This window comes from Indicator indicator, chromosome 8, assembly GCF_027791375.1.
Source record: "Indicator indicator isolate 239-I01 chromosome 8, UM_Iind_1.1, whole genome shotgun sequence".
Taxonomy (NCBI): domain Eukaryota; kingdom Metazoa; phylum Chordata; class Aves; order Piciformes; family Indicatoridae; genus Indicator; species Indicator indicator.
In genome coordinates, this window is record NC_072017.1 from 2,369,547 (window position 1) to 2,394,181 (window position 24,635).

Below are 24,635 nucleotides of genomic sequence, written 5' to 3' on the forward strand. Positions count from 1 at the left end.
CTGAAGCATGCCAGGGTTGTGACCTGCCTTCTGCTTCATGGCTGACAGGACCATGGCCAAAGGGATTTCTAAGGATCATGATGTGTGCATGCTTCCCTCTGGCACTGTGGAAACATACCCCCGGCCTGTGGTTCCAGGCAGCAGCTAGATGAGTGCCACCCAGTCATGTGTTTTGGGGAGGCTTTCGGTCCTGGTGTCAGCAAAGAGCAGCAGAGTTAATGGCACCATTGACCCAAACCCCATTCCTGCAGGGCACAACTAAAGTGTAGTGGGAAGCTGTGACTGCAGCATGGATAGGCCCAGCTCAGCTCTCCCCAGCCATGGCTGACTGCCCAGGGATTTGCTGTGAGTTCCCAGCAACGTCACCCCCACAATGGTGCAGCTCACACCCTTTGTGGTACCCAAGCTGGCTGAGCTGTGCCTCTAGGGCTGCAGTCCCCCCATCAGATGGGCAGCCCCATCACACCCCCAGAGTCTGCAAAAACCAGTGCCAGCTGTACACTTCTGTTCATGCTGGGGAACATTTCTATTGCACTTTGGAAACGTTTCTTAATATTTAAATGGTTCAACCTGTGCAGAGTAAAGCTACATGGAAATAACTTGTCTGAGTCAGGCTCTCCAGCCAGCAACAAATTACAACCTGACAACTGGTTTTCATTTAGCCTAGTCATTCTTGCAGACATGGGTATGACAGGGCTGACTGGAAGCTCTTTTCTTCCTCTTTCTTTTTCTCCAGCCAAACTAAGGAAGTGGCATTTATGCAGCTTTACTGCCATCTGAATGGAATCTTACCTAGAAACCACTAAGAGATGTAAAAAGCTCAATTGTCTGGTGTGATATATCAGCATAGTGAATAGGCAGGGTGTTTAAACTTTCATTTGAGGCTTTTTTCATCATTTTCCTTAGATATTCTTTAGTGGGGACCTTACTTTCTTTTTTTTTTCTTTCTCTTCTTTTTTTTCTTTTTTCCCCTTCTTTTTTCTTCTGTTTTTTCTTCTTATTTTTTTCTTATTTTCTTCCCTTTTTTCTTCTTTTTTCTTTTTTCTTATTTTCTTCCTTTTTTCTTTTTTCTTCCTTTTTTTCCTTCTTTTTTCCCCCATTTTTCCCTTTTTTTTTCTCTTTTTTTCTTTTCTTTTTTTAAACTGTTTTTTCTTTTGTTGTTGTTGTTGTTTTCTTTTTTACTGTACACACCCTGGTGAGGCTGCATCTGGAATATTGATTCCAGTTCTGAGCCTCTCAGGTCAAAAGGACCTCAGGGAACTGCTTGAAAGAGTCTAGCACAGAGCCACAAAGCTGCTGAAGGCAGTGGAGCATCTCCCTGTGAGGACAAGCTGAGGGAGCTGGGGCTTGGAGCTTGTTCATATTGGTAAAGATGTGCAGGGGAGGACAGAGCCAGGCTCTGCTTGAGGGATGTCCAGTGACAGGACAAGGGGCAGTGGGGGCAAGCCGGAGAAGAGGAGGTGCCACAGGAACAGAAGGAAAAACTTTTCCACTGTGAGGGTGGCAGAGCCCTGGAGCAGGCTGCCCAGAGAGGTTGTGGAGTCTCCTTCCCTGAAGACATTCAAAATCCATCTGGATGTGCTCCTGCGTGACCTGCCCTGGGTGATCCTGCTCTGGCAGGGAGGTTGGACAGGATGATCTTTGGAGGTCCCTTCCAACTCCTAATATTTTGTGATTCTGTGATAATGAAGTGAAACAGTAGGAAAGTGATGGGGGTGAACGGCAGTGGAGTAAAACTAAGATATATGAAAAGATATTGGAGCTTGGGAAAGCGCAATAACAAAGCTGGAAAATAACATCTGTCTAGAGACTATCAGGGAGAAAGGGCAAAGAAAAAAAAAGGCAGAAAGTGTCTGTACAGTGTCCTTTCCTTGGGGGGAAGACTGTTCTGCACCACAAACCTGGCCTCCTGCATGCCAGTTTGAAATAGCACATGTTACTTTGTATGAAGACATCTGGGTAAACAGATCTGCCCTCTCCAGTGCCAATTCAGATCACAGAATCACAGAATTATTGAGGCTGGAAAAGACCTCTGAGATCATTCAGTCCAGGCTATGACCCAACATCACCACATCAGCTAAACCATGCCACCAAGTGACACATCCAATCTTTTCTTAAAGACCTCCAGCAATGGTGACTCCACCACCTCCCTGGGCAATCCACCCCAGTGTCTAATCAGCCTTTCTGTGAGGAAGTGCTTCCTAATATCCAACCTAACCCTCCCCTGATACAGGTTCACACCATGCACCAGTACAGCTGGACAGCAGCTCCATGGAAAAAGACCCTGAAGTCTTAGTGGACAGCAAGTTCTGCATGGGACAGCAATGTGCCCTTTGGCCAAGAGGGCCAATGGTATTCTAGGATGCATCAAGAAAAGTGTGTCCAGCAGGGCTGGGGAGGTTCTTCTCCCCCTATACTCTGCCCTGCTGAGACCACAGCTGCAATACTGCATATCCACTACTGGGCTCCCCAGCTCAAGAGAGACAGAGACCTGCTGGAGAGAGTCCAACAGAGAGCCATGAGGGTGATTTGGGGACTTGAGCATCTCCCCTGTGAAGAGAGACTGAGAGCCCTGGGGCTGTTTAGTCTGGAGAAGAGAAGGCTGAGAGGGGATCTGATCAATGTCTATCAATATCTGAGGGGGAGGTATCAGGTGGAAGGGGCCAAGCTCTTTTGACTGGTGTGCAGTAGTAAGAGAAGGAGCAATGGATACAAACTTGACCATAGAAGATTTCAGCTCAAGATGAGGAGAAACTTCTTTTCTGTGAGGGTGACAGCCCTGGAGCAGGCTGCCCAGAGGGATTGTGGAGTCTCCTTCTCTGGAGACTTTCAAAATTCATCAGGATGAATTCCTGTGTGGACTACCCTTGGTGATCCTGCTTTGACAGGGGGTTTGGAGTGGATGATCTCTTGAGGTCCCTTCCAAACTCTAATGTGCTGTGATATTGTGATGCTCTCTTGTCCTGTCACAAGTTGCCTGGCAGAAGAGCCTGACCACCACCTCTGACTACAGCCTCCTTTTAGGTGGGCTGTAGAGAGCACTCAGACGGCCTTGCCACTGCTGATTTACCCTCCTCTCTTCCAGGTGAACGGCATGGACATCAAAAATGTGCCTCACAACTACGCCCTGTCGCTCCTGAAGCAGCCCTGCCACGTCCTGCGCCTGACGGTGCTCCGGGAGCAGCGCTACCGCTGCCGGCACAGCAGCCTCCCCCTCGAAGCTCACTGCGGCAGGGACGACAGCTTCCACGTCGTGCTGAACAAGAGCAGCCCGGACGAGCAGCTGGGGATCAAGCTGGTGCGCAGGGCTGATGAGCCAGGGGTGTTCATTTTCAACCTGCTGGAAGGCGGCGTGGCCGCCCGCGACGGGCAGCTGCAGGAGAACGACCGCGTCCTGGCCATCAATGGCCGCGACCACCGCTACGGCAGCCCCGAGAGCGCCGCCCAGCTCATACAGGTTGGTCACTGCCGCTCTCGCCCTGCTTCCCGGCTTTGCCAAAACAAGGGGTTTGCCAAGCAGGGACCAAACTTAGTATGTGTGGGTATGTGGGGAGGCAGGTTTGGGCTCCCCAGTTGAAGAGGGGAGGGATCTACTGGAGAGAGTCCAACGGAGGGCTACGAGGATGACTGAGGGACTGGAGCACTGCCCTGTGAGGAGAAGCTGAGAGCCCTGGGGCTGTTCAGTCTGGAGAGGAGACTGAGAGGGCATTTAATAAATGTCTATAAATATCTGAGGGCTGGGGGTCAAGAGGGAGGGGACAGGCTCTGCTCAGTTGCACCCTGGGACAGCACAACGGACAATGGATAGAAACTCCAGCACAGGAGGTTCCACCTCAACATGAAGAAGAACTTCTTCCCTGTGAGGGTCCCAGAGCACTGGAACAGGCTGCCCAGAGAGGTTGTGGAGTCTCCTTCTCTGGAGCCTTTCCAGCCCCATCTGGATGTGTTCCTGTGTGACCTGTGCTGGATTCTCTGGTCCTACTCTGGCAGGGGGGTTGGACTTGATGATCTTTGGAGGTCCCTTCCAACCCCTAACATCCTGTGAGCCTGTGGAGGTCCCTTCCAACCCCTGACATTCTGCAGTTCTGTGATCAGTTTCTTTCTAAACAGAAGTAACCCTCACTAGCAGGTGGAGGTTAGGCCAAAGGCAGCTGGGAGAACATCAGATTTCTGTGGAATTTGCTTCGGTTTGATTTATAACCAATGCAAACCTGAGAGAAATCAGATCCTTCAGCAATCATACCTTGGCGTGAAGCAGTTGTTGACAGCTAGCTTAGCTGCCTGGCTGTGTGTAGGCTCAGTCACAAGAGGTGGAATGGAAGCACATGAGTGCTGATTAGGAGCACTTGGGAGTCTGCTGCTTCCCATCTGTTGTGTCATCTTTAGTCATGGCCTTGTGTCAGATGTGGCACTTCTCATCTCAATAATGTGTCATTCCACATCTTTTCCATGGGAGCAGTGAGGAAAGGAACAAGGTAACAGTCAGTGGGCACTCGTGTGAGCGCACCGAGCCAAGCTGCACAGGGCTGAGCCAGGCTGTACTGTCCCCAGGTGCCTGCTCTCTTCTCTCTCTCTTTCCCCACCACAGCTCAGAGCAGCTGCAACAGGAGCACTGCACCCTTTGCATCACAACTGCAACCAGCAGTAAGCAAGTCCTGATGGGGAGTGCATCCATGCTCCATCACCCCTGCAAGAGATGGGGCAGCTTCTGCTGAAAGCAGCACTGCTGCCTTTTTTTAGGATGCATTTACCTACTAGATGCTCAGAAGTTGCCAATCTGTCCCTGCCTCCCACCTTGGTTTGCTTGGGCCATAACATGAATTTTAATTCCAATAGATTCACAGAATTGTCAGGGTTGGAAGGGACCTCAAGGAGCATCCAGTTCCAACCCCCCTGCCATGGGCAGGGACACCTCACACTACAGCAGGTTGCTCACAGCCACATCCAGCCTGGCTGCAAAAACCTCCAGGGATGAGGCTTCCACCACCTCCCTGGGCAACCTGTGCCAGTGTCTCACCACCCTCATGGGGAAGAATTTCTTCCTAACATCCAATCTGAATCTTCCCACTTCTAGTTTTGCTCCATTGCCCCCAGTCCTATCACTCCCTGACACCCTAAAAGGTCCCTCCCCAGCTTTCTTGTAGCCCTCTTCGGACACTGGAAGGCCACAAGAATGTCTCTTGGGAGCCTTCTCTTCTCCAGGCTGAACAACCCCAACTCTTTCAGCCTGTCCTGATAGGAGAAGAACTCCAGCCCTCATTTCAGTTATTACTTGCATTCAGGCTCAAAGCTAATCCAATTTCTTGTAATTCTTGCTTCAGCATCAAAAACAGAGAAGGAATTGTGGGGGGAAAAAAAACCCAAGTGGTAAGAGGGAGGGAGGGTAGCAGTAGCAGGGAACGAAGCAGTGATTAATATTCTGATCATTAGAAAGGGTAATGGGTTTTGATGTGGAAGTAAGTAAATACAAAAGCTGCTCTTGTTGTTTGGATAACTTTTCAAACCCTCTGGACTTCTGAGAAATTACTTAAGTTGACTGACCTGGAGACAAATCTGACATTGCAACAGAGACTCTTGTTGAACTCTTGCTAGTGGTTCTACAAGGATTAATCACATTTACAACCTTCTTCTAAATAACCAGCATTGAGACTAACCATGTGGCAGCAGATGAGTTTTAAACAGAAGCTGCACAAGTTGTTTGTGCCAGAGGAAACTGGGTTTTCCTGAGGCCACATGCCCTGAGGAGGTTTAGCTTTATACTGTTCAGTTCCATCTCAACTATATTACAAACTAGAGACCAGGGGTGGTTGCCTTTCTCCTGAGGTGCAACACTCTGCTTTTGGGTACCCACTTGAGCCTGGGAATTAATGTTCCATAAAACCACACCTGGTAAAAATACCTAGAAAATTATTTTGAGGTTTATGTGTGTGTCTTCCAGATGACACCTTGAGTCCTGTGTCCAGCTCTGGGCTCCTCCATTCAAGAAAGATGTTGAGATGCTGGAAGGTGTCCAGAGAAGGGCATCAAGGCTGGGGAGGGGTCTGGAGCACAGCCCTGTGAGGAGAGGCTGAGGGAGCTGGGGGTGTTTAGCCTGGAGGAGAGGAGGCTCAGGGGAGACCTCATTGCTGTCTGCTGAAGCACAGGGCTCTGTGGTGCTGAGGTGGTGGGATTCATGCTGTACCTCCTCCCGCAGGCCAGCGAGAAGCAGGTCCACTTCATTGTGTCGCGGCAGACCAGGCAGCAGACCCCTGATATCTTGCAGGAAACAGGATGGAGTTATGGTGGTGGCAACCCCCAGCCCTGTTCTGCTGAGAGAAACAACCCCAGCAAGGTGAGGCCATGGATGCTGGTGTGGTGTCTGCAGTCCCTGGGATGGGGGAGTTGGGAGGGCAGGTGATGTCTGGGTGTCTGGGGGTGGTGTCTCTGGTCTCTGCCACCTGAAGACCAGAGCAATGGACACACAGAAGCTGTGCTCCTCCTTTACACACTGCTTCTGCCCCGACTCCATCTGGGAGGGGAAGGAAAGGGGAAGGCAAAGGGCAGTGGTGGGCCTGGGGACTGAAGTGTACACAGAGTCCTGGCTGTGGGCAGGGATGGCAGCGTGAGCCAGCACAGGGCAACAAGCTCCAATGGACAGCAGAGGTTCATCTGAAGTTCCTCCATCTGGAGAGAAGTCTTCAGGCAAAAAGCTGTCATTCACTGACCTCTCATGAGCAGCTTCCAAGTTACAGTAATTAGTCTGTAGCTTGTTTCTTAAGATCAGAGGCTCACAGGATGTTAGGGGTTGAAAGGGACCTCCAAAGATCATCCAGTCCAACCCCCTTACCAGAGCAGGACCAGAGAATCCAGCACAGGTCACACAGGAACACATCCAGATGGGGCTGGAAAGCCTCCAGAGAAGGAGACTCCACAACCTCTCTGGGCAGCCTGTTCCAGTGCTCTGGGACCCTCCCAGTGAAGAAGTTCCTCCTTATGTTGAGGTGGAACCTCCTGTGCTGGAGTTTCTATCCATTGTCCGTTGTGCTGTCCCAGGGTGCAACTGAGCAGAGCCTGTCCCCTCCCTCTTGATACTCAACCCTCAGATATTTATAGACATTGATCAGATCCCCTCTCAGGCTTTTCCAGACTAAAAAGTCCCAGGGCTCTCAGTCTCTCCTCATAGGCCACATGCTCCAGTCCCTTCATCATCCTTGTAGCCCTCCATTGGGCTCTCTCCAGCAGATCCCTTTCCCTCTTGAACTGGGGAACCCAAAACTGGATGCAATATTTCAGGTGAGGTCTCACCAGGGCAGAGTAGAGGGGGAGGAGAACCTCCCTCGATCTCACACTGACCCACTGGCAGTTGGGCAGCAGACATCAGCTGTGGTCTCCATGGCCACTGCAGTCATTCTGTGGAGCTTTGGACCCAAAATGTGCTGGATTTGCTCTTGCAGCTCCTGGCACTTGGATGGGATGGGAGCAATGAGAGCCAGCATTGTGCAGCACAGCCAGACCAGGGCCACGTGGCACAGAGCAACCACCTTGCTGAGGTGTTAGAGTGCAGCTTACCAAACTGTCCCCACAGCTGCTCCTCAGCAGCCTCTTGCACCCTATGTTTAGTGCCTTTAGCCTTGCACATGCTTTCTGTATAAGGCAGAGAGACTCTGGTAGTTAACTAGATGACTTTTGGAAGCAGGGACCAATGCAGCAAGACTTTGAAAATGCCTTCTCTGAGCTTACTCAGAGTTATTCTTTGCACTACAGACAGAACAAGGCATGTCCTAGCAGGAGCTGAATTTGTTCATTTCACTGAAGTTGAAGTCAGATCCCTGGTTCATTTGCATTCACCTCTCTGTGTCACTTATGCCAGCCCTTGTGAGCTGCTCCCCTGGCCACCCATACCAGAGGTGCATCAGGGAGGGGGACAGGCAGGGCTAACCTAAATCCATCCTGCCTGATAGGCAGCCAGATGTGTCCTTAAAGAGCCCTTTGGACTGAAGCAGCTGTCAGATGGAGTGCACAGCTGGCAGGCAGCAGACAAAGCCCAGCTCTGCATTTCACAAGTGCTTCAAAATGCCCATTTCACAGTATGTCAGAGGTTGGAGGGGACCTCAAGAGATCACCAGGTCCAACCCCCCTGCCAGAGCAGGTTGATTCTTCTTGACAAAACCCCATTGCTACATTATGCAGTGCTTTGATGTGTAAGGAAATACACTGGTGCCTATTGATCTTATTTTAGTTTTCCTTCTCCACAAAGGCACAATCACAACTCTTTAGTTAGATGAGACTGGACCAGCAGGGGTTAAACCAGAGGGCAGAGCCAATGCTGGGTAGCTACCCCCCAGTAGTATATAGAGCCCAAGAAGTCATGCATCTGCAAGGCATTAGTCCCTAATGGGGTAATGATTTCCTTGGGGAGATATGTGTGGGACAGCAATTAGCTTCTATTGCTCCTGTATGGTTTGTAGTGAAGCTCTGAGCACCTGCATTCTGCTCCTGTTGAGCTGATTAATTGATACCACACAGGATTGAATATTTGGGAGCATGACTTGTCTCCCATCAATTGCCCTGCATCCTCATTTCCTCTTCCTGGACCAAGAGGTGTTAGATAGGAAATCTCAGCAGTAAGTCCAGCATTATTTTGGGTGGCTGTGAGGTTGAAGAGCCAATCACAGAATCACAGAACTGCTGAGAGCAGCACTGCTGCCTTTTTTGTAGGATGCGTTTACCTACTAGATGCTCAGAAGTTGCCAATCTGTCCCTGCCTCCCACCTTGATTTGCTTTGGCTATAACAGGAACTTTAATTCTAACAGATTCACAGAATCACAGAACTGTCAGGGTTGGAAGGGACCTCAAGGATCATCCAGTTCCAACCCCCCTGCCATGGGCAGGGACACCTCACACTACAGCAGGTTGCTCACAGCCACATCCAGCCTGACTGCAAAAACCTCCAGGGATGAGGCTTCCACCACCTCCCTGGGCAACCTGTGCCAGTCTCTCACCACTCTCATGGGGAAGAATTTCTTCCTAACATCTAATCTGAATCTCCCCACTTCTAGTTTTGCTCCATCCTCCGCAGTCCTAAAAAAAAATCATCCTAAAAAGTCCCTCCCCAGCTTTCTTGTAGCCCTCTTCAGATACTGGAAGGCCACAAGAAGGTCTCCTGGGAGCATTCTCCTCTCCAGGCTGAACACCCCCAACTCTCTCAGTTGGGGAAGGAGCTCCAGCCCTCTGATCATCCTCTGGACACCTTCCAGCAGGTGCTGACCTTGCCACACTCCATTAAGGACCAATGGATGATGTTTTGTTGCATAGGTCTCATCTTTTAGGGGGATTTCCAGTTTTTCCCAAGAGATGGGTGACACATAAGTGCCTGATTGGGTGTGCTGCTGTAGGCTTTTTTCTGGTGCCTACTGTCTGGGCACTTTCCAGGGAAGATCACAGCCAAAAAGAAAGAAAAGAAGAAGATTCTGAAGTGTTCCTAGCTCCCTTTAGCTTTCTTTGTGTGCAGTGGAGGCCTTAGATCAGGAAATGCTCTGGCAACAGATCAGGCAATCAGCATGGCTGGTGGGCACACAATGAGTTTGAGGCACTGTGGGCTTTTGGTCTGCTGCAGTCATGGCTGGAGTGTTTATTTGCCCTTTTGTTGGGGTATGAGGCTGTCAGTTGGGATTTCTCATGTGTTTTTGAGGAAGGTTTAACTGAACATCCCTTGCAACTCCAGATCTCTAAACTCTAGGCTTTGGCAGGCTTAAAATGTGATTTGGTTTTCTTACACAGGCACTAGTGCAGGAGTAAAGCTGAGGACCTAGGGCCTGCCCAGTGTCCTAAGACAGCACATGGTCCTGCTCAAAGCCAAGGCAGTGTTTGTTGGCTGGGCTTCACTGCCAAGGGAGTTTCCTATGTGTGTGTGATTTGATGAGTCTGCTGCCTGCCTCCATCAGAGGGCTTGCTTGGTGATTTGTGACTGAAAGAGAGATGGCTAACTGACTTGAATTCAGATTAATTGTAAGGTGATTTTTGTCCTGAGCTTACTCTAGCAGGTCAGGAATATTCTCTTTGAAGGGAGCAGCTCTTGCTGTAAAGCATGCATGTAAATGTTGGCAGAGATCTGCTCTCAAGGCTTGGCTGCATTCAGCACCAAGAGTAAAGTCTGACTTCCAGCAGCTGTCTTGCCTGTGTGACAGCTCAGGGACCACTCCTGGCCAAGCTCTTGCCCTCATGACATCCTGCCTCCATCTGCAGAGTGCAAGGGGGCAGCTCTCTTTCAGGCCAATGCCAACAGCAATCAGCCATGCAACCAAGGTGTTGGAGAAAGGAGAGAACCTCTCTTTCTGTCTGGGAAGAACTTCTTTCTCAGATCAAGCCTAAATTTCCCCCTGCACAGCTTGAGACTGTGTCCTCTTGTTCTGGTGCTGCTTGCCTGGGAGCAGAGACCAACCCCCAGCCAGCTACAACCTCCCTTCAGGTAGTTGTAGAGAGCAATGAGGTCTCCCCTGAGCCTCCTCTTCTCCAGGATAAACACCCCCAGCTCCCTCAGCCTCTCCTCACAGGGCTGTGCTCCAGACCCCTCCCCAGCCTTGATGCCCTTCTCTGGACACCTTCCAGCATCTCAACATGTTTCTTGAATGGAGGAGCCCAGAACTGGACACAGGACTCAAGGTGTCATTTGGAAGACACACACACAAACCTTCCCTGAGCCTCCTCTTCTTCAGGCTAAACAACCCCAGCTCCCTCAGCTGCTTCTCATAGTCCCTGGATGTGGTTAAGAAAAGGCTGGTACTGGCTGAGGCACTTAGTGCCATGGTCTGGTTGATTAGTTAGGGTTGGGTGATTGGTTGGACTTGATGATCTTGGAGGTCTCCTCCAATCTGGTTGATTCTGTGCCTCTGTAACAGTCTGCAGTGAGCAAGTCCTTCTCCAGCAGCAGTGATGGTGGTGGTGTGCTGGGAGATGGCTCCTGCAGAGGCTCTCCCCAAGCCATAGGGGAGGCACAGCTCAAACAGGGCTGGGTTTAGAGAAGGCTCTCGTGCAGCCGAGGTTGTTAAGCTGGGCTGCAACCCATAAACAAGCCAGGCTGGCTTTCTTTGAAGTCAGTGGGAGCTTTGCCATTAACTAAACAGCACTTGGGTTTAATTGGAGCTGTTTTCTTCCTCCTTCCTGACAAACTGGCCAGTGCTTCAAGCACATCTGTGGCCCTGTGGCTTGAGCAGGCAACAATTTCTGACCATAGGAGCAGGTCAGCCTTCAGCTGGTCACAAGTGGTGTTCCTCAGGGCTCAGTGCTGGGACCACTTCTGTTTAACATCTTTATTGATGACCTTGATGAAGACACAGAGTGTGTCAGCAGTAAGTGTGCAGATGACACAAGTCAGGTGGCAGTGTTGATCTGCACCAGGGCAGGGAGGCTCTGCAGAGGGACTTGGGTAGATTGGATCCATGGCCAACATTACCAGGAGGAGCTTCACCAAGGCCAAGTGCCAGGTCCTGCACTTGGGGCACAACAACCCCAAGCAGTGCTGCAGGCTTGGGGCAGTGTGGCTGGAAAGCTGCTGGCAGAAAGGGACCTGGGGGTGCTATGGACAAGCAGCTGAAGAGGAGCCAGCAGTGTGCCCAGGTGGCCAAGAAAGCCAAAGGCATCCTGGCTGGGATCAGCAATGCTGTGTCCAGCAGGAGCAGGCAGGGGATTGTCCCCTGGCACTCAGCTCTGCTCAGGCCACACCTGGAGTGTTGTGTCCAGTTCTGGGCACCTCAATGCAAGAGAGATGTGGAGGTGCTGGAGCCAGGGCAGAGGAGGGCAAGGAAGCTGTGAAGGGCCTGGAGAAGAAATCTGATGAAGAGAGACTGAAGGAGCCCCCCAGGGGATGGTCAGTTTGGAAAAGAGGAGGCTGAGGGGAGAACTCATTGCTCTCTACAGGAGACATTGTGGAGAGGTTGGTGCTGGTCTCTTCTCACAGGTCATTAGTGATAGAACAAGAGGGAATGGCCTCAAGCTGCACCAGGGCAGTTTTAGACTGGACAGTAGACAAAAAAGTTTCCCATCAACAGTGTTCAGGGTTTGGAATGTGCTGGGCAGGGAGGTGGTGGAGTCCCCAAGCCTGGATGTGTTTGAAGGTGGTTTGGATGTGGTGCTTGGGGCTGTGGTTTAGGGGTGAGCCTTGTAGAGTAGGGTTCATGGTTGGACTTGGTGATCCTGAGGGGCTTGTCCAACCTGAGTGTTTCTGTGTTTTGTGAAGTACATTTTCCAAGCAGATACAGCGTGTCTCCTGCCTGCTAGACTTGTGCCATGGCTTTGATGTGGTGAGGATCTGCTGTAAATATTTATTTTCCAGTAAATATTTATTTTCCAGTAAATATAAAGGAAAAAAACCCAAACCCCTGAACAGAGGAGGAGATGAACTGTTACATCTTGCTTCTCCTGACCTCTGAGGTCACTTCCAAACGACAGAGGGGGACAACTGTTTAGAGGAGAGTGCATTGAAATGCAGTCACTGATAAACACTGGCTTTTAACTGCCTTGCTCATTATCAGCTGTACCTCCAGCAAAGCTCTACGTGTGTTTACCAAGCAAGGCTCTGCTTCCCTTTCATCACTGCCTTTTGTCTCAGCAGCCGCCTCCCCAATTCCTTTCTGTCTGCAACCATGCAAAAAATGACATAGGGGAGAGCAGCTTCAAAGGACAACTGCTCCTGGATAGTGGAGGACACAAGTACCAGGACTGTTTTGGTTCTTCTCTGAAATGTACCAGGAGGATTTGTTACCAAGCACTGCTTGGAAATCTGCTTCTCTCTGTGCTGATTCCTCACTGATTGCTCTCTTTGGAGGGAGGCTAAAGGCCTGTAGAGATAGGATGAAGGGCAATGGATTCAAAGTAGAGGAAAGCAGATTTAGATTGGATGTTAGGAACAAGTTCTGCACCATGAGGGTGGTGGAACACTGGAACAGGTTGCCCAGGGAGGTGGCTGGGGACCCATCCCTGGGGATAGTCAAGGTGAGGCTCAAGAGGGCTCTGGGCAACCTGATCGAGTTGAGGATGTCCCTGCTGAGTGCAGAGGGGGTTGGACTGGATGAGCTTTGGAGGTCCCTTCCAACCCAGAGCATTCTATGATTAGCTGGTTTAACAGCTCATGCTTTGGGTGTCTGAGGCTTGATGGAGGCTGTCTAAGTAGCAGGATTGCTCTCAGCATGTGGAGTTTGAGTTTAATCCCACTTCTATAGCTTGTTGTAAAATTTCAGACAGCAACTTCTGGAGCATTAGTTATGTCCCAGTCCCAGATGCTTCAGAAGGTGGTCTTTTCCTGATGGAAAGCCATTCCTTTCCAAGGCAAGGAGAAGAACATTAGTCACCCACATGGATGAGGCATGAAGTTTAGTTTATACTACTGTGTTTTAAACCTTTACATCTTAAAGGTTAATGGTTGCAATTACCTCAACCAAAATATTTATATATACTTTTTTTTTAAGTGTTGTAAAACCTTCAGAAATTTTAAGGTTCATTTGCAAGCCATAAGCCAAATTACTCTGACTCAGTGCCTGTGTTCTCCACGAATCAGATGTGATATATCCAATGATATCAGTTTGGGTTTTGTCCCAAGATCTCAGATCTTTTCCACTGAGGTCTTTACCTTTCTGTTCCTGGATCTCTGTGGCAGCCACTTTTCTTCTGCACAAGCATCTAAAGGTCTTTCGCTAAGGTGCCAAAAGGTTCTGGGGGGTTGTTGTCAGTGTGGCCTGGCAGAAATCCTGATGCAAAGTTAGTTCTGCCATCCATCCCTTTTATAAAGATCATGGCAAAACAAAGATCTGAGAGGCTGATCTGCTCCCTGAAGAACTTCTTACTGCTGTGTTCCTTTGTCCATCACCATCACCATGGATGCACCTACTCCTCTTTCTGCATTGCTGGCCCAGGAACCAGGGTGGAGTACCTTTGTGGGGTCTTGGGTTTCTAAGAGGAGATTCACATGGCTTTAAATGAGTTTTATAAATTATTTGAAGAGAGACTGAGAGCTCTGGGGCTGTCTGAAGAAGAGAAGGCTGAGAGGGGATCTGATCAATGTCTATCAGTATCTGAGGGGTGGGTGTCAAGTGGAGGGGGCCAGGTTCTTTTCAGTGGTGTGCAGTAATAAGACAAGAAACAAGAGGTTCAAGCTTGAGCATAGAAGGCTTCACCTCAACATGAGGAGAAACTTCTTTACAGGGAGGGTGACAGAGCCCTGGAGCAGGCTGCCCAGAGAGGTTGTGGAGTCTCCTTCTCTGGAGCCTTTCCAACCCCACCTGGATGCATTCCTGTGCAGACTACCCTGGGTGACCCTGCTCTGGCAGGGGGGCTGCACTGGATGATCTCTGGAGGTCCCTTCCAACCTCTTGTGTACTGTGACACTGTGATATTACACATGTGAGGTGCCCCCTGTGAATGAGGAGGCAGAGGGCTTGGTTCATATGCATTTGAATCAATCTAGCAACACGTTGTTATCTCTACCCCCCAGCCTGGGATGGATGCTGTGGTTTCTTGATACCAGGAGCACAGCTTAAGGAAGGCTTCAGGAAATCAAAGCAGTTAAGATTCCAATCCTGGTTTTCTGCAGAAGCAGCCTTGTCTCTCTCACTCTGCCCCAAGAGCTGGGTGCATTTGCAGACCTGGCATTTGCTCCACAGCCTTTGTTGGAGCTTGTCTTGCTCTCCATCCCCAGGCTGCCTGCAAGGTTGTTTCCCCCTCACTCCTGCACTGGTTGCTGCGTGACCAGTGGGGTGTGTCTAACTTTCCTCTTCAGTGGGAGGAGTAAGGGGGAGACTGTCCCAAAGTTACCTTTAAAGCACAAGCCCTAGGAAAAGCCCTCTGTAGGCTGCTGCCTCTTCATTCCATGAATGTCCTTCTCTTACCCTGAACAGAAACAAATATTCCTGGAGTGCATTCCCACCAGTAACTTGTACAGAAACACAGAAATCTGGGAAAGCAAACGAAGGCTCTGTCCCCAGGAGGTTTATTCCTTTAACCCAGGTGGACCATTTCTCAGTCACTGTACAGATGATGCTCAGACTGCAAGCAGCAAGATAGAAACTGTGACCTGATAGTCAAAGATCTGAGGACCACTAGATAGGAATATCAGGAACTGGTTTGTTGTTTGGTTTAAAAATCAGATTCATTATTTACATTTCAAAGATCTGCTTCCATTCATCTCCACACACTTTGGCAGAGTGCCTGATTTAATGCTCTGCTGAGACCCCCCCCTCCAATCCTGCCTCCAGTTCTGGTGTCCCCAGCATAAGGACACAGAGATGTTGGAGTGAGTCCAGAGGAGGTCACAAAGATGTTCCAAGGGCTGGAGTACCTCTGCTGTGAGGACAGGCTGAGGGAGCTGGGGGTGTTCAGCCTGGAGAAGAGAAGACTCTGGGGGGACCTTAGAGCTGCCTGCCAGGACCTGAAAGGATCCTACAGGAAGGCTGCAGAGGGACTTTTCATCAGGGTGTCTAGAGACAGGACAAGGGGGGATGGTTTGAAGCTGAGGCAGAGCAGGGTTAGAGTGGAGCTGAAGTTCTTCTGTCTGAGGGTGGTGAGGCTCTGGCACAGGCTGCCCAGGGTGCTTGTGGCTGCCTCCTGCCTGGGGGTGTTGAAGGCCAGGCTGGATGAGACCTTGAGCAGCTGAGTGTCATTTAGAGCTTCCTGCCCATGGCAGGAGGTTGGAGTAGATGATCTCTGAGGTCCCTTCCAGCCTGGGCCATTGTGTGGTTCCATGATTCTATGAAAGCACAGATTGTCCTGGTGCTAGCTGCGACTCCACAAATGCCTAAACCCTGCAGGGAGCCCTGCCTGCCCCCTGGCTAAGCCTGGTGTGCAGCTGTGCCCTGCTCTGCTATCCCAATAGGGAAGACTCCTTGCAGCACAAGGTGCTCGAGCTGTGGGCCAGCTCCCCATGCCCACTGTGTGTGTGTTGTTGTTGTCTCCCCCACAGAGCAGCCTTCATGCTGTCACCTGCCACGAGAAGGTGGTGTCAGTCCGGAAGGATCAGACGGAATCTCTGGGAATGACCGTGGCTGGCGGAGCCTCTAACCGGGAATGGGATTTGCCCATCTATGTGATAAGTGTGGAACCAGGAGGAGTTATCAGCAGAGACAGCAGGATAAAAACAGGTACACAAAAAAAAAAAAAAAAAAAAAAAAGAGGGATTTTGAAAGCCTGCTTTTATTCAAAGGCTTCCTTTGAAGAATAGAGGGATAGTGAGGGAGCATCACACCTTGATGCCTTCAGCCATCCCATAGATTTTAGGGATGCATCAGAGTAGAAAGTCTCTGATCAGCTACCAATAAAAGGCAGCAGTAGCCATCCGTGTGCAGTGAGGTTGGAGGCATGTTCTGCTTGTCCCAGGAGAATGAGCTTGCACTTCCATCTCCTAACTACTCACTTGTTTATTGTGCAGCCCTCATGGGTTTGTTTTTTTGTGTGTGCTTGTTTGTCACATCCTTCACTGCTCTGAAAGAAATAGAAAGGAGCAGAATTCCCATCATGTATGAAGCAATGTTGGTGCCTTGTGGCTTTGAAAGGAACACAAAGGAGCAGATTTCCCATCATATATGAAGCAATGTTAGTGCCTTGTGGCTCAAGATCATCTCTGGAGACTTTGGCTTCACATCTCCATTTGGCTCTTGATGTAGTAGAATGACAAAGCTAACAGCCTTTCCCTCTGTATGAACAAGGCTCTAGAGCAACAGGAGCAGTGTGCTTTGTCAGTGGCCTTCAGGGCAACAGGTAGGCAGTAGAGTAGTGGGGAAACCCTCAGCTTTCAGGGTGTTACATCTCCTGGGTACCCTGCAGCCAGCAATCACACAGCTCCCCATCCCCCTGCCCTTCCTCTCCCCTGCCCTTCCTCTCCCCTGCCCTTCCTCCCCCTTGCCCTTCCTCCCCCTTGCCCTTCCTCCCCCTTGCCCTTCCTCCCCCTTGCCCTGCCTCCCCCTTGCCCTGCCTCCCCCTTGCCCTGCCTCCCCCTTGCCCTTCCTCCCCTACACTCAGCTTCAGCCCAGGCAGTGCCCAGAAGCTGGGGGCAAATCCTGAATGCAAGGGGAGCAAAGGAACCCAAGTGTGGAGCAGAATAGCTGCAGCTCGGCCAGGCCCCATGAGCCTGGGCCACAGTGCCCAGCACCAGTGCCTGTGGGACCCCCACTTTACAGGAGCTGCAGCTGCTCATCAAAGCTCATGTAAGAACAGGACAACAGAAGCCAACCAGCAAGTTTCCCCTTTCCCCCTGCTGGGAAATAGCTGCCTCAGGAGGATACGCTTTCCAAGAACCAGTCCTTGATGAGGCACATGGAAAATGGAGCCTGGTTAATTGGATGAAATTAGGAACAACTACATATGTGATGGTAGAGCAGTGCCATGAGCCTCCATGCTCCAGAGCAGCCCCTGGGCTGTTGTCTGTCTCACTTGTGCTGCCTGGACTGTGGGTGAGGACAGCCCCTGCCCAAAGGAGCAGGCAGGAGGAGCATAGAGGGCAACTAGGGAAGCCACAGGGCAATGGTGGCTGCTTGCATGACACCAAGGATGTCTTTGTTTTCTCCCTGTAGTAGCTGAGGTCATCACTGCCTTTTGCTCTGTAGTTGTTGTGCCTGCATTATAAACAAGGCATGCAGAAAAGAGGTTCTGGCTTGCAGCCAGCCCAGCCAGCACTAACATTAAAGTACTGATAGGTTACTCTGCACAGCAAACTTTACAAAGGGCCAGCTGGAGCAGCAGCCCTAAGCTCAGGGGGTGCTGGCAGAAAACCTCCTCAGAGCTTGCAGCTTTCAAGGTCAGGTTAAGCACAAAAACTGTTAGCTGGAAGTGGACTTCAGAGACCTGGACTGGCATCAGGTGCCTGTACCAAAGCTTGTTGATACAGCAGGACTCCAGCTGTGCCATTCAGCTCTGGATGCAGGATGTGATGTGACAAAAAACCCCAAGGCCAAAGCTTCCATCCAGCCCCAGCCCCTGCTGTGTGTGGGGACCAGGCCCTTGCTCACGCCTGTGGCATGTGCTGCACACCCACCTTCAACCACAGGATCACCAAACAGCCTGGGCAGGCAGCAAGTCCTTGCCCTTGGCTTTGACTTGCTTGTTCCTGGGGGCAGGGAAGGGGTCCTGGGAGCACTTGTAGTGGCTTTCCTCATCCCTGGCATTGGGCTCAGGTGACATCCTCCTGAACGTGAATGGGATCGACCTGACGGGGGTCAGCCGGAGCGAGGCCGTGGCCCTGCTGAAGAACACCAACTCCTCAGTGGTGCTCAAAGCTCTGGAGATGAAAGCCTGTGAAGCCCAGGAGGAGCCAGGCCACCTGCCCTCTTCTGAAGCCATGCAGGAGACCTCCGAGAGCAGCGAGTGGTCACCGTCCTGGGTGATGTGGCTGGGACTGCCACGGTAAGTCCACAGATTGCATCCTCTTGCTGCAGGGGAGTGGGAGGAAGGAGTTGTATTTTCTGGCAGTTTTTCCTCTTGGCTCCACTCATTGCACTGACATCTTAATTAAACCCAGGCTCTGTCACAGGCTCCACTCTAAATTCCTCTGTTGTAAAAGGGTCCATGGAAAAAGAGGCACGCACATCTCCCTGCAAGGGAGGAAAGGGTCCTGAATTCTTCCAGTCTTGGCAAAGTATCTGGCACTTAGGGAATGAGAGGAAAAGCTTGCAGGACAGGAGCTTGCTGAACTGGGGTCTAGGCCTGACCACCCTGCAGAAGGCAGAGCTAATCCTCCTGCAGCTCCCAGACTGCTCTTAGCCAAAGCCTTTTGACTTCACTCAGATACTGCTGCAGAGTGTGTGCAGTCGGCCACTGCCTCCAGATCACCTCTCTTCACCCCAGCCCCCACTGGAGCAGTGCATTTGTCATGCTCAGGAAGCAGCTGTGTTGTCATTCCACTGAGGAGATAAAAGCCAGGTCCCTCAGGCACTTGGGTGCAGGGCTCATACCTGCAGCCTGGGCCACACTTTGTGAAGTACGAAATGAGGGCAGGCAGTGAACCTGCAAAGCCAGCCTCACACACGTGTGGCTGATACTCAATGTGAAGGCATGAAGAATGGTGCTTAAAAGTCACTTTTTGGCCATATACCCAACCCTGGCAGCAGCTCAGAGTGTCTCTTCCTCTTTGAAGGGGAGGTACACAAAGCCGGGCTGCAGAACAGGTGGGATTTTGCTCCAGGCACAGTTCCAAGACTCCTTCTCATTTCCCACTCTTGCAGAGCCATTCGGATGCTTTTCCTTCTTCTGGTTTGATCCATATGGACCTCACTCACCTGGCTGCAAGGTCTGCTGTGAGGGTGAGATGTGCTTTGGGACTTGGTCTGAGGCTAATGTCTGCAAAAGCCAAAGGCTGGCTGTGCATCTGTCAGGTGAAAGATGCCTCTTACAATGGAGAGGGCTACCTAAACCAGTAAATGGTTGGGCCATAACCTGCTCCACTCAGCAGGCAGGCAACCCTGGAAGGTCCTGATCCCTGTCCCCTTCTTCTGCACCCCTGAGCTTGACTAGCAGCATGATGAAGGCACTGAGCATGGGTGATGCTCCCAGCAGACTAGAGGCCTGCCTTACAGATGCTGCAGTCTGTGGGACTGAGTCTTGCTAGATGGACTAAAACTTTTGCAGCCTGCCTACATCTGCCCTAACACCACCTTCACTGGGCTAGACAGAAAACTTGAGCTGCCTGCTCATCATTTCCTAGCTACCACTGCCTGAAGTCCTCAGCAAGGTGAGAGAGATGAGGGCCAGACATCCAGAGTCCTGCAGGCTTGCACCCAGTGTCCACATCAGTCAGTTCCACTTTGCAGTTCCCAGGATCAGAGGATGTTAGGGGTTGGAAGGGACCTCCTAAGATCATCAAGTCCAACCCCCCTGCCAGAGTAGGACCAGAGAATCCAGCACAGGGCACACAGGAACACATCCAGATGGGGCTTGAAAGGCTCCAGAGAAGGAGACTCCACAACCTCTCTGGGCAGCCTGTTCCAGTGCTCTGGACCCTCACAGGGATGAAGTTTCTCCTCATGTTGAGGTGGAACCTCCTGTGCTGGAGTTTATATCCATTGTCTGTTGTGCTATCCCAGGGTGCAACTGAGCAGAGCCTGTCCCCTCCAGTTTGGGAAGAAAAGGTGGGTTTCCCATTTTAAAAGCAGTGTCTAAGCTCAGTCTATCCCCCCTCCTCCCAAGGCATTCCCATCCCATTGGCCTGAAGGGAAATCAGCCCCAGTTGTCAGCACTGAAGACAGGAGGTCATTGTAACTCCATCCCCAGCTGCAGCCAAGTGCACAGAGCACAGCACAGCTCTTGTCTGCCAAAGACAGGCAGGGGTTTGGTATGCTGAGCTGGTAGGCAGCTCTGAACAGCAGCCTGAGGCAGGCACCAAGGTTCATTTGAGGTGGCAGTAACAAAGGTGCACTGCTGGTTGACTGAGTAGGGCCACATGAGAACCAGGTTTGGCTTTGCTCTTTAGGTATTAAAAGAGGAGGCTGAGGGGAGACCTCCTGGCTCTCTACAACTGCCTGAAAGGACCTTGTGGAGAGGTTGGTGCTGCTCCCTTCTCACAGGTCATTAGTGATAGAACAAGAGGGAATGGCCTCAAGCTGGGACTGGGTAGGTTTAGAATGGACAGTAGGAAACATTTTTTTCCCAGCAAGAGTGGTCAGACATTGGAATGTGCTGGGCAGGGAGGTGGTGGAGTCCCCAAGCCTCTCAGCAAAGCCTTGGGAAAGCCATCTTGCAGGATTTGACGTTTGTGGATCTCACTGAAGTTTCATCCTTTTTTTCTCGTGAGAGCTTAGAATTGGCTTGGGTGATGTTTCCATGGCTTGATCACACATAAACAAGTGCTCTGTTCTTGGTGTAGGCCAGTCCAAGCTGGGGTGGCTGTAAAAGAGACACAGATGTGCCTCTGAGGGCTGCCAAAGCCTGGCCCCGCGGGCGAGCGCAGGGGCTGCATGCGGGGAGGAAACGGTGATGCAGGACCTCAAGCATTCCTGCCCCGAGACTTATGGCAGGGTAGCTGATTTCATTGTTTGTTGTTGAGGAAGGCAGCTCCTCTCCTTTGTGCTTTTGGAGGGAAATGTTGGGAAGCACAAAGACAGTAATGTGGAGCAGCTGGTGAGAAGTGTTCCCCCAGCCTCTGGGAGGTTTCTTCTTGCTTGGAGAAGAAATCTGATGAAGAGTGACTGAGGGAGCTGGGGATGGTTAGATTGGAAAAGAGGAGGCTGAGGGGAGACCTCCTGGCTGTCTGCAACTACCTGAAAGGACATTGTGGAGAGGCTGCTGCTGGTCTCTTCTCACAGGTAATTAGTGACAGAACAAGAGGGAATGGCCTCAAGCTGTGACTGGGTAGGTTTAGACTGGACAGTAGGAAAAATTTTTCCCAGCAAGTGGTCAGCGATTGGAATGTGCTGGGCAGGGAGGTGGTGGAGTCACCTCAAGTCTAGAATCCTTTCCACATTTCTGACAGCTGATGGATGGTGCACTGCCATGTTTATACCCCCTCTATCCCATGGGATGGAGATAAGGAACCATCACTTTGAAGGTTTAAACACCACCTAGCCACTCTGCCAAGAGTTGTCTCTGGTTATGGCCAGGGGGTCAGGTGGGGAGGTACTTTTTAGGGGGTCAGGTAATGATAGGACTGGAGGGAATGGAACAAAACTAGAAATGAGTAGATTCAGACTGAATGTTAGGAAGAAGTTGTTCCCCGTGAGGGTGGTGAGACACTGGAATAGGTTGCCCAGGGAGGTGGTGGAAGACTCATCCCTGGAGGGTTTTAAGGCCAGGCTGGATGTGGCTCTGGGCAACCTGATCTAGTGTGAGGTGTCCCTGCCCATGGCAGGGGGGTTGGAAGTGGATGATCCTTGAGGTCCCTTCCAACCCGAACAATTCTATGATTCTATGTGTTGGAACCTGGCCTGCACCAAGGACACCTCCAGCAGGATGAGGGTGAGAAAGCTCATGGCTCAGAGTAAGGATAGAGACATCACTCACCCTTCACTCTCGTGGGCAAAACTGGCTTGGCTTGGGGAATTTAACTTAGATGATTTAAATAACAATTTGGGTGTAGGGAACCAAAAGTGACAAATGTAAACACCTTGGGAAAACTTTCCTTCCCTTTTGCTGTGCTCAGCTTCTCTCCAGCACCTCTCCTGCTTCCTTCCTGGTCTCCACCGCTTTGTTGTCACAGCAGGTTACACCTCAGCCCTTCAGCGAGGCACTCAGGACTGAGGAAGTTACTTTCTGCTGCTCCTTGCTTCTCATGTTTGCTCTGCTCTGGCAGAGAGAACAGTCCTGGTGCTGCTGCGTGTACATTCTACTCAAGTGTGGATTTTACTTTATTCAGTGTATGCTTGGCCAGCAAATATCTATTGCTGCTTTCTGGGCTGATGGAGACTGTGCAACTGAGGGCCTTGTGGCTACATGCACAGAGTGCTTGGGAGCCTTGTTTGTCTTCACTGAGCTTTCTTCTTCTGTCTGGATGTGTTCCTATCTGGCCTGCTCCAGGTGATCCTGCTCTGGCAGGGGGGTTCACTGGATCACAGGATGTTAGGGGTTGGAAGGGACCTTCAAAGATGATTGAGTCCAAACCCCCTGCCAGAGCAGGACCTCTAGAATCTAGAATAGAATTTAGCACAGGTCACACAGGAACGCATCCAGATGGGTCTGGAAAATCTCCAGGTGATCTCTGGAGGTCCCTTCCAACCCTTAACATTCTGTAGTTCTGTTTGGCTGTTTCTTTCCTGTGCCACCAGGATTGAGCTGATCACGTTTCCTTAGGGCAGCAGAAACCCCTGCACCCCAAATATCCACACTAAGAGCTCAATCCTGGCATTGCTTTGTCATGACCTTGATAAGTGCCATCAAACGGGGGGGAGGGGGTGTTAAGTGGTTTTGCACATTGGAGAACCCTACAGGTGGTAAAGTGCTACTGGCTCACTGCTGAGAAGCAGAAGTCCCCTGTTTCTTACATTAGCAGGCAGTGAATTCTTGAGCAGATCTTATATACCTACCAGCCTGGCAGCAGGTGAATATTTGTAGGCCCTGGGGGACTCATCCAGGGCTGCTATAAAATTCTGCTGTGAAACACAGCAAAAGCATTATTAGACAAAGCAGAATCTTGAAGAGCTAGAGATACTCAAGTTACTTCTCCTTCTGCATGAGTGACAGCTGTTTCTTAGAAACCTAAAAAGGTTCTGATTAGAGCTTCTCACAGGGGCTTGCCTCTTCCTTCAGATTTGGAACCACTAAAGGGTTTGCAAGCTCCTCAGTCATTCCTAGGTGCACCACTAACCAGGAGTGAGGCAGGTACTAAGCACTGAAATTTCTGTTGCTCTGTAACTTTATTTTTCTCCCTGGTTAAAAAAAAAAAAAAAAAAGAATCCTAGAATGGTTCAGGTTGGAAGGGATCTGACATCTGCTACTCCAACTTCCCCACCATGGGCAGGGACACCTCTTAAGTAGACTCAGCTGCTCAAGGCCACATCCAACCACCCTCATACTGAAGAACTTCTTCCTCAGCTCCAGTCTAACCCTGCTCTGCCTCAGCTTTAAACCACTGCCCCTTGTCCTTGTCTCTATATACCCTGATGAAAAGTCCTTCTGCAGCCTTCCTGGAGGATGCCTTCAGGTACTGGAAGGCAACTCTAAGGTCCTGCTGGAGTCTTCTCTGTTCCGGGCTGAACACTCCCAGCTCCCTCACAGCAGAGGTATTGCAGTCTTTGGATCATTTTTGTGGCCTCCTCTGGACTAACTCCAGCAGCTCTGTGTCCTTCTTATGCTGGGGACACCAGAATTGGAGGCAGGATTGGAGGTGGAATGATGGTTTCAAATACTAAATCAAGTATCAGTTAAGTTTGCTTTTCTCCATTGCTTTCAATTCTAACTAGATGGATCCAAGCTAGAGGAGGGTAGAATTAGATCAGACATTAGGAAGAAGTTGTTCCCCATGAGGGTGGTGACACACTGGCACAGGTTGCCCAGGCAGGTGGTGGAAGCCTCATCCCTGGAGGTTTTTAAGGCCAGGCTGGATGTGGCTCTGGGCAGCCTGATCTAGTGTCAGGTGTCCTTGCCAATGGCAGAGGGGGTTTGGAACTGGATGATCCTTGAGGTCCCTTCCAGCCCTGACAATTCCATGATTCTATGATTTGTCTGTGTCTTTACCCTGTATAACAACTTCTTTGAACCCCAAGCTTACCCAGTAACCTTCTTTTAGTGGAACTGGTTGTGGAAAGCAGCATTACAGTAAGAGAAGGGAAGGGCAGGTGTCTAATACAGCAGAGCTGTGGTGATATTTTGCATTTTCAAAATAGCCTCTGTTTGTGCATGCAAAGGCAGAGTCCTCACTAATGAAGCAGCAGAATCTGCAGTTAATCATCAGCCATGTAACGAGGCTGCTTTGTCTCAGGTATTTGTACAGCTGCAAAGAAATCATCCTACGAAGGAACACAGCTGGGAGCCTTGGCTTCAGCATCGTGGGAGGCTATGAGGAGCACACTGGGAACAAACCCTTCTTCATCAAGTCCATTGTTGGAGGAACACCAGCATACAACGATGGCAGAATCAGGTAATGGGAACTGCCTCATGGAAAGCAGTGTTTAGGTGACTCTCTCTCATCTCGGTCATTTGTGTCCTCTTTGTTTTTTAAAGGAAGTTTTCATGAACAGTGTAGTGGAGG

At 50.6% G+C, this 24,635-nt stretch overlaps 1 protein-coding gene across 1 annotated transcript in view; it reads left to right on the forward strand.

Moving 5' to 3' along the window:
• LNX1 (ligand of numb-protein X 1) overlaps nucleotides 1-24,635 on the forward strand; it is a 75,890-nt gene that overhangs the window by 50,042 nt on the left and 1,213 nt on the right. The window contains exons 5-11 of the mRNA XM_054382842.1: nucleotides 3,086-3,457; nucleotides 6,194-6,284; nucleotides 12,938-12,964; nucleotides 14,764-14,780; nucleotides 15,930-16,107; nucleotides 18,136-18,364; nucleotides 24,366-24,524. Coding sequence (XP_054238817.1) covers nucleotides 3,086-3,457; nucleotides 6,194-6,284; nucleotides 12,938-12,964; nucleotides 14,764-14,780; nucleotides 15,930-16,107; nucleotides 18,136-18,364; nucleotides 24,366-24,524 — 1,073 coding nt within the window. The remainder of the gene's footprint in view (nucleotides 1-3,085; nucleotides 3,458-6,193; nucleotides 6,285-12,937; nucleotides 12,965-14,763; nucleotides 14,781-15,929; nucleotides 16,108-18,135; nucleotides 18,365-24,365; nucleotides 24,525-24,635) is intronic.